General features: G+C 39.2%; 1 protein-coding gene across 23 annotated transcripts in view; it reads right to left on the bottom strand.

The window, feature by feature from the left end:
* ARPP21 (cAMP regulated phosphoprotein 21) overlaps nt 1–18,897 on the bottom strand; it is a 146,384-nt gene that overhangs the window by 25,159 nt on the left and 102,328 nt on the right. For all 23 annotated transcript variants that reach the window (XM_064506500.1, XM_064506501.1, XM_064506487.1 and 20 more), the window contains one exon: nt 16,698–16,824. In XM_064506500.1, coding sequence (XP_064362570.1) covers nt 16,698–16,824 — 127 coding nt within the window. The remainder of the gene's footprint in view (nt 1–16,697; nt 16,825–18,897) is intronic.

Raw genomic sequence — 18,897 nt, 5'->3', positions numbered from 1 at the left:
TCACTGAGCAAGACAGGGCTCAAACACATCCCTAACATGATTACCTGAACAGAAATGTTTATAAGCATGTATTTCGCTTGTCCACAGCTGCAAGGGAAAAAAGGACAAGTCAAAGGAGACAGCTGTTTTCAAGGGAAAGTAGCCAAACTGGAAGAACTGATTCAATAAGCCTTGCCTATTAATCTGTCTTCCTATCACACAGTGACTGTTCTTACTGCCACAAAATTGTTTTCAAGAAAAAAACTAAAATTGAAAAACTTTTTAAACAAGGTTGAGCTCCTGGAAGTTGGAAGTCTTGAACATTCAGGCAACAAGAGGCAACAACATTCTGCTCGCAGGATGCCAGTGGCCCATGGGCTGTGTTTTTACTACAACAGCCATAGGGAGTTTTATAAAATGCGAATATTTAGAGAAACAACATTTGAAAGGGATAGATTCAGTATCTTCCCAGTTCTGTCTTTCTTTAGTCACTAGCAAACAATAGATAATGCTTAGACAGCCACTTTTTAAGCAAAGGTAAAAATTCAGCTGATACACTGTATCTGGAAAAAACACTTTTAGTACCTTCACTATGCAGTAAGATCAAGGCAGCTTCTTATGCAACTCATGGGCATTCTTGGAAAATGAATATAAAATTACCCCTAATTACAAAAACACAGCAAAGCCATGACACATGACCTTGACTTAAGGAACTGAACAATAAATTGGAAAATTACAGCTTTTGTTCATTTACAACACCATGCAACTATCAAATTATACACAAGATCACCTAACAGCTGGACTTCACCCCAGCAAGTTAGTTAAGAATTTGAAGAGAAGTCAACTCTTGCAAATTAAGGAGATGGTTTTCCAATGGATGATTCCTGTAACGGGCTCCCAAGCACTCCTCTCTTTTCCACATCCAGGAAGTCCTGCCTTCCCTGCCAAAATCTTTTTCCAAAACAGGTAAACTGTATGGACCTAGTACTAAATAATGGACAGCTAGGAGTGCTCTGACTTCCAGATGTTAAAAAAGCTTCTCAATCCCAAATTGCTAAACATGAAGCTAGATGAGATACTCCTCAACCTATTAAAGCCAAGTCTGAAATCAGCCACCTATGCAGCAGATCCACTATCCACCACCATGTGTACAGTGGAGTCTTAGCTCTCACTGTGGCAGGTCTCTCATCAACACAAGACATACAAAAATCAAGCTAGATCATGTTCCTGATAACCAACACTCAGAGATTTTCAAATTACTGTGGTATATTACAAAAAAGTGAGTTATCACTTGTTTCATCTCCAGACCTGATAATTTTGAAAACACTGTAGCAGACAAGTTAACGTTGCTGTAAAATGGATATCTGACATGAGATGACAGTCACTTTGGGGCTTAGTGAATTCAGTGTGATTAGAGCTATTATAGTAACTACCAATGTACCTGCACACCACAACATACTGAAAAGAAGGTGACAGAGAATATGTGAGAGCACTTAAAGTGGCATCAGAGAACTGTTTTGGTCTACCAGCCCTATTTTTGTGCCATTGCTCTTCTCCCCCAGCTCTGCCTTCTTTTTGATACTCAGTAGCTGCCACTAGTCTATTGCAACATTAACAATCTTGCAAGAAACGCAAAATTCAGGATTTCCTTTCAGAGCCAATGTCACACTTGGCAAAGCACCCTGCTGGGGCTGCATCATAGAAATACAACTCCTTTGCTCACTGGAGACTCAGTCCTCCTCCCTCTGATTTTCTCAGTTTTCATTTGATGGATATGCTGAGTCTGTTCATTTACAGAAGGAAATTCAGGAAGAGAATTCTTGCTGATTAATTACGGCCTGCTTGGAAACAGCAGCATAAGCCATTTTGCCAGTCAATTACAAACAACTCTCTAAGGCAAATCATACTTTCACAGGCCCACACCTGTTTCTCCAATAAATCATATCACTCTATATTTACACAATGGGCCATATTATAGCGCAAATGAGCTGTCTAATGCATTTCAAATACCACTGTAAACTCATGTTACATATTTATCAGGATTGAGTAGAATGAGCAGACAGAAATCATCCAACTAATTGTGCTGTCCTCCAGGGTTCAAACTGCTCAGAGAATATGAGGATTAGAAAGACAGAGTCCTACCACCAACTGCAAACCTGACTACAACTCTTACAAGTCAACAGCTCAGCACTTCCAATTTCTTCCTTATACAGTGAGAAAAAAACACATTAAAAAAAAAAGGAATGCATATGTACAAGCTACACTTCCTTTTATTACCTTCTGTCAAATTGAAGCATACCATGTCACCCTTGGTAGCCATTTGGTTCTTCTCAAAATGGCAGAGAGGAAACTGGGAGTGTGTGTATAATTATGCATTACATTTATTTTTTACATTTTATAAAACTAAGAAATCTCTTCTGTTTAATTTGTAAATGTTCCACTGCTCACTATCAGCACCTGGACAAAATGGAAAAAAGCAGCTGAGTCTTTATCACAGTGACATTTCCACCATGGAAATACAAACAGGACTTAAAAGCGATTCACTGCAGACATACACAATCCCACTGAAATCACTGGGACCAGCATGAAGACTCATTGCTGGATGAGGGCTTTAAACTATGCCCTGTTTACACTGCTTTTGCTATTCAGTGTTTTTTAGGAAGAAATCTGTTGTTCTTTGTATTGCAAGGTCATATTTCTGGGAGAGAGATACAAGTGATTCAAAGAAAAGCAAAATAATATGTGCATTATTTTACTTAGGAATGTCGTCTTCCTTAACGTGACCCTGACACAACAAACTCCCTCAAAACTTAGCTGCACAGTTTGTGTAACCTCAGGAGACACTATCAAGTAATTTGTGGAGTCAGGAAGAAACACACACCACACAGATACCTGTACTGTACTAAGACTGAAGGCAGTTGATCTCACTACTCTCACAGGTCTGCAAGCCGAGAATCATGGGTTTTGATTTGGGCTCTAAGTAGATGTAACTAACCCTAAGCTTAGTGCCATTGTGTATTCTCTTCTTTAAACAATGCCAATACATACCCTGAAATACCTCACATGCATTCAGGCCCATGTATGAACACAAAATGCTAATATCACAGCTGAAGGAGAGGAGACGTGATACGAGGTCCTTAAGACCATGACTGGTAGGGAAGTACTGTCTAGAAAATGGCTGTTGACTTGTCCTTTTCCCAACAGAAGAATTAAGGGACAGAAAATGCTGCTACCAGAGGGTAGGTCCAAGCAAACAACCCCAAAGGAAGTAATTATTTGTACAGTATGTAGCTAAGCTGTGAAATATCTTCCCATAAAGTACTGTGGATGGTAAAAACTTTACACAGGCTCAAAAAGCAACTGGACAAATTCATAGAAGAAAAATCCACTGTGGGCTATTAAATATGAAGGCAAGAAGTACCTCAGCTGCAAACTGCTCACAGCTGCAAAGATTTCTGAGAAAAAATGTGACCATATGCTTGATTGTTCTTACACTTTGCCTAGGCATCTGCTCCTCTGTCACTGTTGAAGAAAGGCTATTGGACCTTTTCCACCCATTATGGCTGTTCTTATCTTATTTTACATTCAGTGGAAGCTCCTCTTATTTCCTTCTGTATTATTTAGGAAGCAGTCACCACAGGTCAAAAATTACATTTGGCATCCACTAGCAAGATGCTGGAAGCAGCAAGATGTGGATACACTTGGTACCTGCCAGCAGCACAACACTCCCCAAGGGCATTCACGCCTGCTGCCCTGCTTGTGCCTTGAGCTTATCTGGTTCCTGGTGCAGAGCTGCTGGGTCAACAGAGATGAGTATTTACTGAGAAGTGCAATGCTGAGCAAATCCTATCTTCTAGGATGTCTATCAACACTACCTTAGCATCACTGAAAGTCAGAAATGAATACTAAAGCTTGCGGATCTTTTTAAGTTGAGAAAGCACAGGGCTATTTTACCCAGGCAAAACACTTTGTAGTGACCTTTTCTGAGCAAGGACAACACACAAGTGTTGGTTTCATGGCTACTGAGCAGAAACGGTACAGTCTGTAGATGACACTGATGGGAAGCGTCTGGTGGCTTCCCATTTTTATGGAGTTAGCCAGGTGCTTGAACAGCTCCTGGCTATTGCTCCAGTGGGCTAGTACGGTGAGGTGTGCTTTGTGGAGTGAAATAATGCTTCCCTTTCACTTCTTCTTAAATTTTCCATATCCTTTGCCTCTAATTATCTTGCTTATTCTGAAGCATCCTTTACACAGCCCCATGACAGTAACTGATAACCTGTATTATATGTGCTTTAGTGGTCCTTTCATTGACCAGATTCCACTGAGTTGGAGAAAAAGCCCAAAGCTGAAGCGAGGTCAGTAATGCTGCTTTGGGATATATAAAGGCATACATGGGAGCAGTAAGGAACAGTAGTGTTGCACTGAGGGGAGCGGGTTCCCCTGAAACTCGTAGGAGGAGAGAGAGGCTGCAAGGTAACGAAGCTCTGACTTGTAACTACAAATCTTCAGCTTCCCCAGCATCTCTCTCACCAGCTCACCACAAGACAGCAGAAACTCTGTATAATGTGATATCACTGTAAACTTTCTGGAAGACAGCACCGATGATATGGTGCTCTGTGTGAAGAGCAGGATATTCTTTGAAAGGTGTTAGACATCCATGCACTGCGGACACCACTTTCTCCATCCATAAAACAGGTTTCAATCAGACGCTCTACGTGAGTTATAGCTGAGAGAGCACAATGGCATTTTCCTATGCCAGCAGTGCAATATAAATATGTAGTTCATCATTTGGTGATAGCTTGGGTATAAAAGGTGCTTTGCAAAATCCAGCTCCACTCTTTCTGCACAAATCACAGGCAAATCTGTACTTTTCTGGAACAAAGAACATCAAACAAACCTAATTCAGACTTCCAATTCCTGTATTATATGATATAATTCCATTTCACCAAATTACTTTTGCTTCACAACGTAGCTACATTTATAATTATTTATTGCCCGGCTCAAAGTTAAGTGAAGGAACAGCCTCACTGAGATCCTGTTTAAGCCCTTATTTTTCACAATGTGCTACACAGGAGACAAAAGATTAATTGCTTTGTATTTCTCCAATGGAGACAGAATTAAAATGGCCATCTGATTCAAACTATTAACACAGCAATCATTTTGAAGTAGCACATTGCTTCTTAAAATTTAACATATTTCTCCTCTTTTGCTTATTCTATGAAGTGATACTCGGCAACCTAAAAAAAAACTGATTTGTGGAGGTTCCTTTGCAGGCCCTGTAAAAATCCAACCTTTTGCACTCCTACAGACTCAATACTTGATGAAAGGGAACTCTCAAAAATGACCAAAATGGAAATTCAATAATGTTGAGCAGATGCTGTTGAAGACATTCTGTTTTATCAGCATGCTACTTGGAAGCCCTGAGGACAGTGATGAAGGATATAATAAATTGTTTTGATAACACAGGCTGACAAAAAGAGCAAAGATACATATATATAGCCTAAATATTTGCTTGCTCAGAAATGACGGTGGTTTTTAAGTAATGCCTCAGGGTGAAGATGTTTCAGAGAGATGCTTTAATTTAAGGTAATTTGTGTTGCCTGAGACATTTAGAACTGGACAGGACCAAAGATACATACATACATACATATATATTTAGCTCCTAAATATTTGCTTGCTCAGAAATGGCTGCTTTCCTTAAGTAACACCTTTCTCTGAGTTAAGATGTTTCAGAGAGATGTTTTATTTTAAGGTAATTTGCATTGCCTGAGTCATTTAAAACTGGATGGAACCAAACACAGATAACAGAATACTCTGCACTTTCTCCACTTAGACTTATCAGATATAAGAAATGTTCATCTGTGTGTGCCACTGAGACTCAATCCCGCCATGTTGCTGTAAAAGCTCAGCCTTCTTTTTGCACTTCATAATTATGGCAAGCCCATAGGGAAATGATGAGCAACAGCCAGAAGACTTCCATTATTTGCAGTGGAAGTCCACTTCTCATTATGGTTATGGGTTTTCATTGTATAAGCAAATGTAATGAAAAACAAAAATCAAGGTGATGAGAAATTCAAACACATTCTAAAATACTAATTATTCCAAACTAATATTTAGGAGAGCACATATAAGGATGCTGCATATATGATCCCAAAAGCTACTAATCATTTTCAGCACTCAGCAGGAGCTTTGGGTGGCCAACATTTTAGAGGAGATGTGACAGGCTGAAAGGTAGGAATGGGAAAAGGGAAACAAGCCCCAGCCTTAACTGCAGGAGGATTTTCTGGGAAGTAGAAGACTGTAGAAAACAATTGCAAATTATTCTAGGTCTACAAGGTGTGCACTGTCCTGCAGAGTCTGAAGCAGCATTTTGGGTAGTGAATGAGCGAACAGCTACCAGAGTAAAAGCATTTCTTTTCTTTCTCCGACTTATCTAAACTGTTTCCAGAGCTTTTCAGAGATGGACAACAGCCCTAAAGTGGCCACCAAGGTGGCTACCTTAGGATTCCTTTAGTCCTGGATGCAAGCTCTGTGCTGTGCCTCAGAGGTGAAAAAGAAAATTGCTTTCCATTTATATATACCTAGTTCTTAGCACAGTGGGCTCTCAAAGCTACCTGTTGCCCTATAGCAGTGCCTAGGAGCTATAATCATCATTGCATAGATTGGCCTCTTTTCCTTTCCTTGTTCTTAAACAATTACGTGCCAGTAGCAAAAAGACTCTATTTGTTACCAAGACACTGGCATCCTGGGCACTGCTCTGAAAATAAAATCAAACAAAAACTTAAAAGAAAGTTAAAATTAAAAGCAGAAAAATACAGAAAAGAAAATCTGTGCTAAAGTACTTCTAATCTCAGCCCCTACAGATAAACTGGGATAACAGTTTATCTAACTTCCCTTTAGTCAGGTTTGGTTGTCTCTGGGACTCAAACTTCTATGCTATTTAAATCTCTAGGTTAAAAAGATCATTTTGTAAAATGAATTTCAGTTCAAGATATTAAATAATGCATTTATTTGTCTCTCCATCCTGAAAGAAACATTCATGATGAGGATTTAGTGATGTCTTACCATCTGCACATAAACAGAAGCAGAAACAGAAGTTCTGAATAGTATTAACCAACCTCTATTTAGCTCAGGCTATGTTAGTTCTGGAGTAAATTAAAGTAAAATGATGCAAATTTATGGCTAGGTCTTAAGACTGGCAGCAAAGGCTGAGTAAAGAATCACCACTTTCTATTCTTAATCTACACCTTATTAGGCATGAGGGAATCCTCACCAGAGTCTGCAGCGAGACGACCTGTGTTTATTCTTATCGTTCATAATGATAAATGCCAGTGATACCCGCTGGAAGTGAAACCTCAGCAGGGACTATGCATCACTAGTAATAACAGAAATAATCAAGCTGTTGTTAAAACCAGACACTCAGACAGCAAATTCAATTTTTTTATTTTGTGTCCAATAACAATGACAGCTACCAGCCACCATGCATTACAATTAGCTCATGCTGCAGGAATGCTATCTGCTCTGCTGCATAATGAGCAAACTGCAAAAGAGAACAGGACCTGGGGACGAGGTGAAGAACTATTTGGAGAGGTTTTACATATCCTTGCTTGTTGCTAGGGAAACCAGCTCCTTTGTTTGGGAATATTCTGAAAGGCTGCCTCATTTGGCATATAAACCTTATTTCCTGTCGTTTGCAAACAAACAACATTTAATGGTGTCAAATCAAAATGAAAATGTCCTTGCACTCGGTTTAGGCAAACACAACAGTTGACCACAACAAAGGCGGAACAAAACTCAAGCAAATACCTTTGGGGCTTTTTGACATATCAGGGCTGGACAGTAAAACCTTGCCTCAGTTACTGGGACGTCTTTCTTGTCTTTCTTGAGTTCCTCTGCTCAAACACCGCACACAGACTGCAGCCATACCTCACTGCAGACTTCCAGTCAGTTCACAGGCACACACATTTCTTCTGCAGCATCCCAATCTAAATAAATGTTCTATTAAATTTCACAATTGCAAAACGTACTTCCATTCTCAAATCCTCAATCTATAGCAAACATAAGACAAAAGTCTGCCCTTTTCTCTGCATTGCAGATCTCTGGTGTACATTTTGAGCATTTCTTTGATTATTAGGCTAGACCCAAAAGCCTTGCTAAAATTCTCCACCCCTTATAAGCTTCCCTCTGTGGAAATTCCTACAGTTAACTGAGCACTAAAGTGTATAGGCCTATTATGAGCAGCAGGGCTGAAATGGTGCTGGAGATGTCCTCTGCCACTCCACAGTAGCCCTTCTGTCATTTCTGTCAATGATGGGCCTCCACTAGTTCGAGCAACGGGAAGTAGGGTTTTGAGAAAGAATAAAATAATAAGAAAAAATGAAATCTGTCTTTGCTCTAAAGGGCTTACAACATAAAACTCTCAATTATTCAGTGCTGGAAAATTCCACTGAAAGAAGTGGGAGCATTGATCCAATACTGAATTAGCAATAGTGATGATGTATCACTCTTTTTGGCAAAGAAAAGACGGAAATACAAAGATTCTTTATAGACATTGTTTAACACCTTAGAGTGTTCCCTACATCTTAGTGTGGCCTCTGCAATTTTTGCAGGGGCTATTTTAAAATCCTATCCGCTGCACAATGCTGTTAGAAATCTTTTCTTTCTCTGCTTATTCATGTACATTAACTGATATTAGATTAACACATACTGACTCATTCCAAAAAAAATTTTACTGTAAAATTCTAGAAATACTGTCAGAAATGACATAGATTCTAACTGGTACTAAAGAAGTTCAAACCTTCAGAAAAAAACAAAAAATGCCTGTCTTAAGACTCTTGCAGTCTACCAGTGTTTTTTTCCCTCAATATTTGCTCTCTCTCGGTATGAATGCTAAATAATTAAACTAGTCACTTGAAAAAGAACAAAGCCTTTCAATAAAAATGATTTTGCCTCTTAGTTTTCAAAATCAAGTATGCTGCAAGGCATGCAGTGGTTCTAATTCTGCTATTAATTTAAATTACAGATATTCTGTAAAGCCGAACATTTGTTGAGTATTGGTGCAATATTATTTCTTAATGTGAGAAGGACAATATGATTTAGTGTTTTGAGACCAAAAATTTCTAAACTTTTAAGCTCCAGTCCTGGCTCTCCCAGGGACTGGCTGAAAAGTCTTGAATGCAATATTCCTTTTATTAGCCTCTTGCTGCTGTTTACTAGAGCCCTGCAAAGTCTACTGCTTGAGGTCTAATTCTACAAAAGGACTAACTGCCATAATACCAAGCCTTTCTGTGCCTTCTAGATGCTTGGTTCTTGGAGTGAAATTCAAAAATCTGAGTGAATCAGCGACTCATCCTACAGTCACAGGGGAACAAAATCCACAAAGAGCAAAACACAAGGCAGCAAACTGCCCACTGGTGGGCTAACAGAAAACTCTGAGGATATGCATGGATCTTGGAGCTAATCTTAATCACACATTGTATAAAATAGTGAAATACTATACAGAAAGCCTATAACCTGCAAAAAAAACCCATACCAAGTGTCATCAGAACTAAGCCAGTTTCTTGCTTTTTGCACTTCTTTTTGGCTCAGTTAATTCTGAACTCCTTCAGGATCACTCTAAAGGAAGCACAGTAAGAGCGAGAGAAGACATTCCTGAAGAGCAGAGAGCCTGGTGATCATTTCTCAGGCACTGAACAACATCGGATAAGACCCTTTTGGCCCAAAGCACCCAGGCTCCTCATACCATGGGAATGTCCAAACTGGAACCAAACCATAAAATTAAGCTAAAAAAGAAGGGGTCCTTCTTTTCTTCCAGTTGCAATTTAAGAAAAAGCAGGACAAGCCTGAAGTCCAATCCCCTAGGTTTGCTATAGATATTTCCATAATACACCCGCCTGATCAAATCTCTAAGGCAGCTAGCAGGAGTCCTTAGTTTTGGATTATATATGGTCTAAGTCTGAGATATTCAGTGCTGTCAAAATGGAAGCATTTGTAGGCACAGGCAGAAAGACAGCTTTAAGTTTCTGGGCAACTTAAACATAAAATACTTAGATGAAAATTACTAACATCTGTGTAGATCCCATCGGAATCACAATTTTGGACTTAGTTCTCCTAGTCCAATTGCTACAAAATCTTTTTTGATCCAGCCCTACCATTTCACAAAATGCTTTGAAGTTTCAAAGTCTTACATCAATATTAATGAATGCAGCACTACACTTAGGTGTCTAAAACAGTAGGGCTCTGTCCATTCTGTTTCTTTCAAGATATCATAAAAATAAGAGAAACCTCCTGGGGTGTTTAAGGAGAAGCAGTATCTGCTGGAAAAAACCATCATTTATGATTCTGATTATCAAGCATAGATGGGTACCCTAAGTTCAAATCTGTTTCAATAGTGCAGTTGGCAATTACTGCTGGAGAATTAATTTCTTTAGATAATTAGATACTTACAAAATTGTAAGTGTTTTTGTTTATGTAAGCACAAAAAATATAAATGGAATTATGCAAATAAATCTATCATGGACCAGGAGATCTTGTCAGGCTGCTAATGAAGGTAGAAAGCGATATTCTCTCTTTATAAGGTTCTATAATGCTCATGATAACAAACCAATTTTTTAAAATACTGCATACTTCCCTTCCCCCAGTCTTTTTTTCTCTCAATATCAGTTTATAGTGACAATTCAGCAGGCAAGGAGGATGAAAGAGATTTGAAGATAACACCTGTCAATTTTGCTGACACCTAAATGATTAAATTAAGCAAAAATTCAGTATTTCATTGTCAATTTGACTCTGATTTCTAGTTAAACAAATTTATGGACTCTATTAAGGTACGTTTTGTCTTTGCTTAAAGTCTGTTTTAGAGATGCATTACAGAGACAATTACCTCTTTTTCCTTAATGGAAGCTGTAAGAGCTAATAATAAAGTATTCCATCAGAAAAATCACCCTTCCTCTGAGACAAACATTTGCTGTTTATGGAATATCCATGTACACTTATTATGAATGGACTCATTAAATCCAGTGTTCAGATAACTACTTAAATCCTCACATAACTACATCCTTTTGACAAAGAGGTGCCACTGTACACAATCAACTGTTCTGCTTTCAGGAAAAAGTAGAGATTTCCTGCGCAATCTGAGCATTCCAGCACTATCTGAACACTGAAACAAATCATAATGCCAACACTTGCTGGTTCTCAAGTGTACAAGAAATCCTAAAATCATTACATTCACTGCAGAAATTGCAGGCCATCCAGTTATGTCCACTACCATCTTAATCCCTCCAGATCTATTATAGTGCAAACTTGTGCCTGGAAGATATTCCAGCTATACACTATAGGTCTTAGCTTTAATTCTCTCAGAAGATTATCTTCACTACTGATGTAAAGCACATGCTACAAAAATTAGTTACTTTTTTTTCTTAGATCTGTATGATAAACCAAGCTAATTGCCTTTTAGAACGATAGTCCAAAGAGGAATCTAAACATTATTTTATCCATCAAATTTCTGTCACACTCTGAAATTATCTGGAACACATGAAACAGACATACAGTAATGAATCGAAGTAGAAAAATCGTGTAGTTTGTTACACTTTCTCTATCTGTGAATGGCAGTAAGAGCAGTTACATACCCCAAACTGTGTACTCATGTACTTACCCAGCTCATGTTTAGGAAGCACTTAAAAATCCCCTAAGCACAGCACTATTATTATGAAAATAAATACACACATGCAGATATAAAATACCCCATTTCTTCCATCATGGTAAAATACAAATCATTACTGATTTATCATCAACACATTTCTTTTTTTCCATTGAAGCACAATAACTAGGATCAAAAGCTTTCAAACTACCAACATAGAGATAACTACCAAAGAATAAAATACTCACTGATGATGTTAGAGGTGCAATTTATAGAGTATCGTTAGACAAGAACAGAGAAATCATACTTAATTTTGTGTGGTTATGGAAGCAGGCATTCCACAGTATTTTATGTATCATCTGCTATAACGTGCAGAAATGAATAACAGCAACACACCCAAATAGTCTGGAAAATGAGCATATCATTTCTGAGAACAGTCATCTGAAAATGTCCTAAGAATTCACCTGAAATGTGCTCTGCATGTCCTGTGTGATAGCTATCGTCTTCACTCTGGCCCCACTCAGTCAATGGCAACACTTCAAAAACCTTTGCATTGCACAGGATCAGACACAAGACCAGTGCAGAAGGAGGGTCATAAAGAAGAGCAACAATGGTAAGTATCTGAGCGAAAAAAAAAGTATTTCTATGGGTAGACTGTGCTACCGCTCCATCACATATCACGTTTTGGCTTGGTTCTGAATGTAAGCGGAAGTAATTAAAATGGCAAAGGTTTCTATAAAATCTTCGGGGACAACCTCCTTTATAACAGGCTTCTGCCAGAAATGGGTCACTCACATTCTCGTCTTGTACAAGGCAGCACTCTTAAAAATAAACAAACACATAATATGTTCCCATCCTTTTCTCCAAATGATTTATTGTTGTCAGAGCCTAATCTAATTTTAGGTGAGCTCATCTTTTTTTCTGCCTGGAGCCATTTTAACTTAATATTGCTCTCTTTCCAGAACCATGAGAGAATACAGACTCCCTTAGCCATTACAGAGGCTGTACTGACATTTTACTTTAGCTGTTTGCTGTAAAAGTCATCAATATCATTGCACTCATGAAGAGACCTTTTCTAAGAAAAATGAAAACAAATTGCTGGCATTAGATCAAACTTTGACCTCTGCAGCCCAAAGTGGGAAAACTCCAAAGTCTGAACTCCTTGCTAGAGCTCTGAAAGCTTCCAAAAACTCCACCGAGCAGACAAACTTTCTTATTTTAATAAAACATTTTCTGAGCTTTACGCTCGCGCTGCCTCCCCGTTCATCCTGCTGCATTAGCAATTCTGCGGGTAGGCACACAGTCTCCGCTCCCATGGGCCCGCCTCTGCTGCAGCCGCTGTCTCTCAGAAGCAGCAGTAAGTGTTGCTGGGTCTTCAGGGAAACAATTTCAGAAATCATCTTTTCATCTCTCTCATTCACATCTGTTCCCTGTTCCCATTCCCAGTATTCTTGGCCACACTCTATTCTGCTGTCGCTGTTCTCCTTTATGTCTTTATTTGCTTGTCCCTAGTTATCCATGGCTCATGCACACCCTGCTTATGTGCTATTCTGAAGCTTGGTACCCAAGTCTGCATTGGAAGGGAAACCACAGGCTGAAATACTGGCATTTTCATTGCTATTTTCCAGCCATATACAAATTTCTAAAAAGGTTTAAGAGAGATTTTTTAGCCTGGTTTCTGAAGGAAAGATTTGTGTGATTACACTGCCAGATTTTCTCAAACAACCAAACCTCAAAATAACTTTCTGAGCTTGTTGTCTAATTTCTGCCAAGTCTGATGATGAGATAGAAGCTGCAAAGATCAGATGTTTCTAAAGTTTTGTGAAAATCCATAGCTTGAAAGGGGAGAGAAGAGGAGACGAGCCCCAGTTCATTTCCTGCACAGTCAAAAGGCTGAAGTACGAGCTAACAGTTCCTGGCTCTGTTTAGCCTGCTGCTAAGCAATCAACGGCGATGCTGAAACGCTGTCTCCTGCTCAGTGAGCAGGCATGAGAGGGAGCTGAGAGTGTGCTAGAAAAAGGGAGCCCAGAGTGTGCTAGAAAAAGGGAGTCCAAAGAGATGCAGATTTTGCAGGTGGACTGACGCCACGGGGCTCATGCAGAGCATATGCATGGTGGGAGGCTGTCAGGAATGTGTGAAGGGAAGAAAAACAGATGCACCAACACAGGACACTAAAATACCTGAAACCAAGCTGACACTGTTAACTGAATAATTCATTTCTTTGGAGTCTGCAGTAAATCTGTAGCATAAATAATAAGCTTTCCTATACTTTAACTTCTTTTTTTATTTTAACATAAATTACACGACATTTTAGGAAGCTGGATAGTTTCCAAACGCCAAGGGATACAGTGGAACATAACCAATTAGAATAATCAGTCCATATGCTTTTAGTGACTGATTATGAACATGAATATCACTTAAACCACTAATAGACAAGAGGTACTCCTGACACTCTCTAATTCTTTCCCCAGAAGTGCCTTTAGACACTGAAGTTAATAACATGACAGAAATCTGTATTACTTCAGCTGAAACAATAGTTCTGCAGATACTTAGGTTTACCTTCATAGACTCCAGTCAAAATTATAAGGTATGTGCTTTCCAGCAGAAATCAAGAGGAAAAAACCCTCAAAACATAGGCAGAAAATTTCATCCCTGACTTTATGGGAATGGAGCCTTAGTGAGCCAAAGTTTGGAAAAACTCAAAGCAAGAAAGAAAAAAGCAAAGTTCCCAGCATCTGTCTTTCTGCCTTGGGCCTGCCTGAAGATTCAGTGTGATACCAGTCTCCAGAGCTTTTGGCTATTTAAGGAACTATGGGCAAAAATGAGGAGTTATGGGAGGAGAGGAAGCACTTTGTTGTGCGTGCGCTATTGTAATTCTCCCTGGGGATGTGGGGTTGTGGTAGGCCACCAGCCTTCCCTGTCCCAACAGCAGCCACGTTCACATGGGATGTGGGGAACGGGATTTCCATCCTACCAAATCTACAAGGCCACCAAGCTGGGGAGCCTACCCTCATGATTTCCCCTGTAAGCTCTCTCACTTAAAGAACAGAGCTGGAGGAAATTCCAAGCTTTTTCTGCATCTTCTTGGCACATCTATTACACACTCATAGAAATGATTATCTAGGAAGATGCATCTCAGTCCACAGTGATAAGCCAGCTTGAAGAATTTATTCTTAGCCAAGTCTTAAGATCTGAGAACAGCTAAACACTTAAAATCACCACAGTAGGAAGTCTAAACTGTAGTCACAGTGTTTTCATTTTTAAATAAGAGATAACAATAACGTTTCCAACTGAGAAGGCAGCTGAAAGAACTAATTTCAAGAAAAGACTGATGCTCAAGAGATTTTAGACAAATTCCTTGACTCACATTTTCTAGACATGTAAGAAAAAGGATGCAATAAACATAGAAATAAAATTAATATTTGTATCTCTGTGTTGTTTGTACTCAAACGTAATGGCTACTGTGCTACAATACATCTTTAAAACTAGGATTTCCTCAAGATCAAATAGCTGAATTTTCTCCAAGAAACATTGCTTAAGTATTTCAGGACATCTCTTGTGTACTTTATTCACCATAATTTCCACATTATGGATGTACCATTAAACTGATAAATATGGTTTTACAACACAGTAGACCCAGATAATGTCATATAATTTGATTTGCACTTAGGTTCAAAGATCCACTATATATAGATAATAAATATGGTACCAGACTGTCAGACAGGAGAAATTAGAAGAGACAGACGACCTTTGTGCAATACTTCATTTCTCTCCCTCTCTCTCAGGAACGTATAAATCCAAAGTTATGAAATCAGACACAGTTAGCCACTATTGATACTGACCAAAGCGACACCAATTTTATTAGAACATAGAACAGCTTAAAAAAAAAAGGTAATCAATTGCTTGGTTATAGCTGTGTTTGCTGTGTCTTTGTTTCCCGGAGTGCCTGAGAGAGCATGAACAAAATTGCCAGCAGTCACATTACAGAGACAGGGTGATGGGCTGGATGACCCTGTAAGTCTTGTTCATGTCTCATGGCTGTGCTCTTGACTTGCATCTTAAAAGCCTTACGTATCAATGCCTTCGCAGAGAACCTGCTTTTCCATTCAAAAGAGTTTCTGTCAAGCCCAGCGATAACTGACAGAAAGATAAAAGCTTTAGCCGACCTGGCATGTTTGTAATTGTAAACCCTACAGGGAAACAACCCCTCCTCTTAGACTTACTGTCTATCTGTCTGAGACACAGTACGAGGAAAGGCGTGCACTGAAGAAACAGACAATCAACGATTTAAACAAACAGAAATCTCCCAAACCGGAAAAGCTGTTTATTCATTCAAAATGCAAGGACCCTTTCACAGGCACAACCCCCTTCCCGCCCCAGCGTGCATCGGTCCAACTCTGCCTACGTCCCACTTACTCTGTGTTAATTAAGAGTGACGTGACACAGCAGGAAAAGAGACCGGTTCACTGTGAGACCTGCTACTCACTCTCTTACAGTGTAACGGCCCCCCTTCCAGCCGCCCATCGCTGCGGGGAGCTAGTCCAGCCGGGGGCCGCACCGACCACCTCCCCGCTCACTGCGTTCGCCAACACTAACTCCGACAGAGCAGGAGATGGTGGAGCATCACCAAGGTAAAGGCAGTACCGGCTGGTTCTGCATCACTGCTAACCCTTCAACTGTGTAAAATCAAAACGTTTCCTTGACCGATTTCTTAGTTTACAAATGTTTAGGGAGCTTACATGATGAAGGACAAATTGCAACTGTTGGCTTTCGTGTGACATATGAAGGCTCACACTAGTTCTCTCCTGGTTCTCTATGCAACCTAACATTTGGAGTATTGATACTGTGAGGACACTGCACTGCATACAGAACAACAGCAGTGAAGAACATAATCTCCATTTTTCCATAGCTTGACATCTCCAAGCACAGGGTTTGTTGGTTTGCAATTTTCAACATATTTTAGATCAAGAAAGCAACTAACTTTCTCCTTTACTGTTCAAGCTCAAAATTCAAATACAACCAAAATGTTTCATCAGCAAAGGCAATGTGAGCAGCTGAAGAAATGAATAACAGATGGAAATACCTGCTTGCTGTGCAGTCTGTGGTATTTGTTGACTCCGCTGTGCATTGTACTGAACTGAGGCAATGGGTCTGTACTGCTGAGTTGCTGAGGTAGGGTACTGACCAGATGTGTAATAATACACTGGCATCTGTGAAGAGAGAGAACATCAACTAATTACGCACTCTAAAACCCAAAGATTTACCCCCCAGAAAAGAAAAAAGGAAGAGGAGCAGGAGTAAAGTAAAAAAAAAAAGGGGGGGGGAAGTAAAGCATCTTAGCGGTAACTAATCAAAAGCAGAGATTTGGATTGCGTCTTTTCAGGTACTGCTGCTTGGTTTCAGTTTTGCTAGGCTGTCACTACCCCAAATCCACACCAAGCACAGACAGCCCGCTGGGGCAGTATGGTTATGGCACAGAATGGCCTGGAGTCAAACTATGTATAGGTGTGAGAAAGGAAAAGATGGAATGCAAATGCCTATATACCTATAAGAAACTATTGCTAAATTCCCACCTTGTTTTACCGCTACATCCTTACATGAACATTTCCCTGTAAAACCTCACACTTGTCATGGATACATTACGGCTCTAAAAACAATGATAGTCATCTTCTTGCAGGAGCTGAGGGTAGACGCTGAGTCAGCAAGTTTTGCTAGCTGGGCTTTTTTTTCCTATTATTTTTATTATTCTTATTATAGCACAGCATGTACTACATCACCTTATCACATAGGTGAACATGGAAGTTTGAGGGTGACTGAAGCTAGAGATTTTTCCTATACGTGCTGTATCACCATTACTGAGACATTTGAGCTAAACAGTTTTCAGCTGACCCTTAGCAAGTTCAAAGCACTCAAAATTTTTCATTTTCTGCTGCAGTGATTCTGCAGGCAGCTGACAGAGTTTGGCAGCATATGATATCAGCAAACTGTAGAGGGACACAGATTTGAAATAATGTTTTTAACGAATGTTGCTCTTCTCACAACCTGTCAACAGGTTCCAAATCAGTCAGCATTTCTTTAATAATAACAATAATAACAACAACATTTTTCTTCATGAACCATACAATAACTTTTTGCTTCATGCGTAGCACTTAGCCTGCTTAGACATATGCACAAAATCATATAAAATTCTTTTGTTCAATTTGATTATCCACAAAGGAAAGTCTTAGTGAATTAAAGGTAACTGCATCCATTTGTATACAAGTAGGACATCATGACAAACATCAGAAATTCTCCTAGAGATGACATCAGGTATAGATATAAAAAACTAGATGAGAAGACAGTATGAAAGGTGATTTGGATAAGTAGAAGACTACTGAATGGATAATGGTGAGGAATGAAGAATCAGAATCAACAAAACTGGACTAGGTGATGCCCATGAAGTGAAAACCCCATACAGACTGAGAACTGTCAGTCAATAGCAACTGTCAATCAAAAGGTTGAATACCCATTTACTCTTCAAGGCCTATTCATTTCCTCTTGAATCAATACAAATCATATAGTTTTTTTTTCCCCCCCTTTCAGATAGTATCAGCTAGATTCAAACAAATAGCAGAAAAACAAGAGCATTTTGCTCGGAAAATGTTGTAAGCTATCCCCTTCCAGACAATACCAAGGGACACCTAATGTCTACAGCCTACTCTTAAATCACTTGCTTTGTTATAGACTAAGGTAACAAAAGCAAAATGCCTTCTGTAAAACAGACAAAAAGCATGATGAATAATTTGTTTCTCTGGAGAGAAAAGTTGCCATGTGTTAAGAAAGTTTACTCAGAAATTTAGGGTGTAAAACTATGGTTTAAATATCATAGTAATGTAAAAGAGGGATCAGGTAAATTTAGTGAGATAAACTGATCCTGCGTAAACCTGACTGCGACTGGGTCTCCTATCAAGGTGACTCTACAATAGGAGGCCTAAAAGAGGTGAGAGAGTTCAGCCTATGTAAAGTCAATGCAAATAGCTGATCCTGTCTTGGAGCAAAGGAACAGATTAGACTCTCTATGAAGTATCTTTATTTTCTATTACAATCTACAAACTAAAGAATATTAAACCCTTGTGGGACTACTCTCATTTCTCTTGGCAGCAGCTTAATCTCACTTAGCGGATTCAAATTTATTTGATTTACCCTCAACCTCCTTGTTTTCCTTGGTAGACAAGCCCCTAGATATTTGAAAATACGTAAGCATATGAAAATAATATGATTTATTTCTTGTGGAAAGAGTCTGC

The sequence above is a fragment of the Dromaius novaehollandiae genome, chromosome 2, assembly GCF_036370855.1.
Source record: "Dromaius novaehollandiae isolate bDroNov1 chromosome 2, bDroNov1.hap1, whole genome shotgun sequence".
NCBI lineage: Eukaryota > Metazoa > Chordata > Aves > Casuariiformes > Dromaiidae > Dromaius > Dromaius novaehollandiae.
The sequence above is the reverse complement of the archived record's forward strand: the minus strand, read 5'-3'. Positions and strand labels throughout refer to the sequence as shown.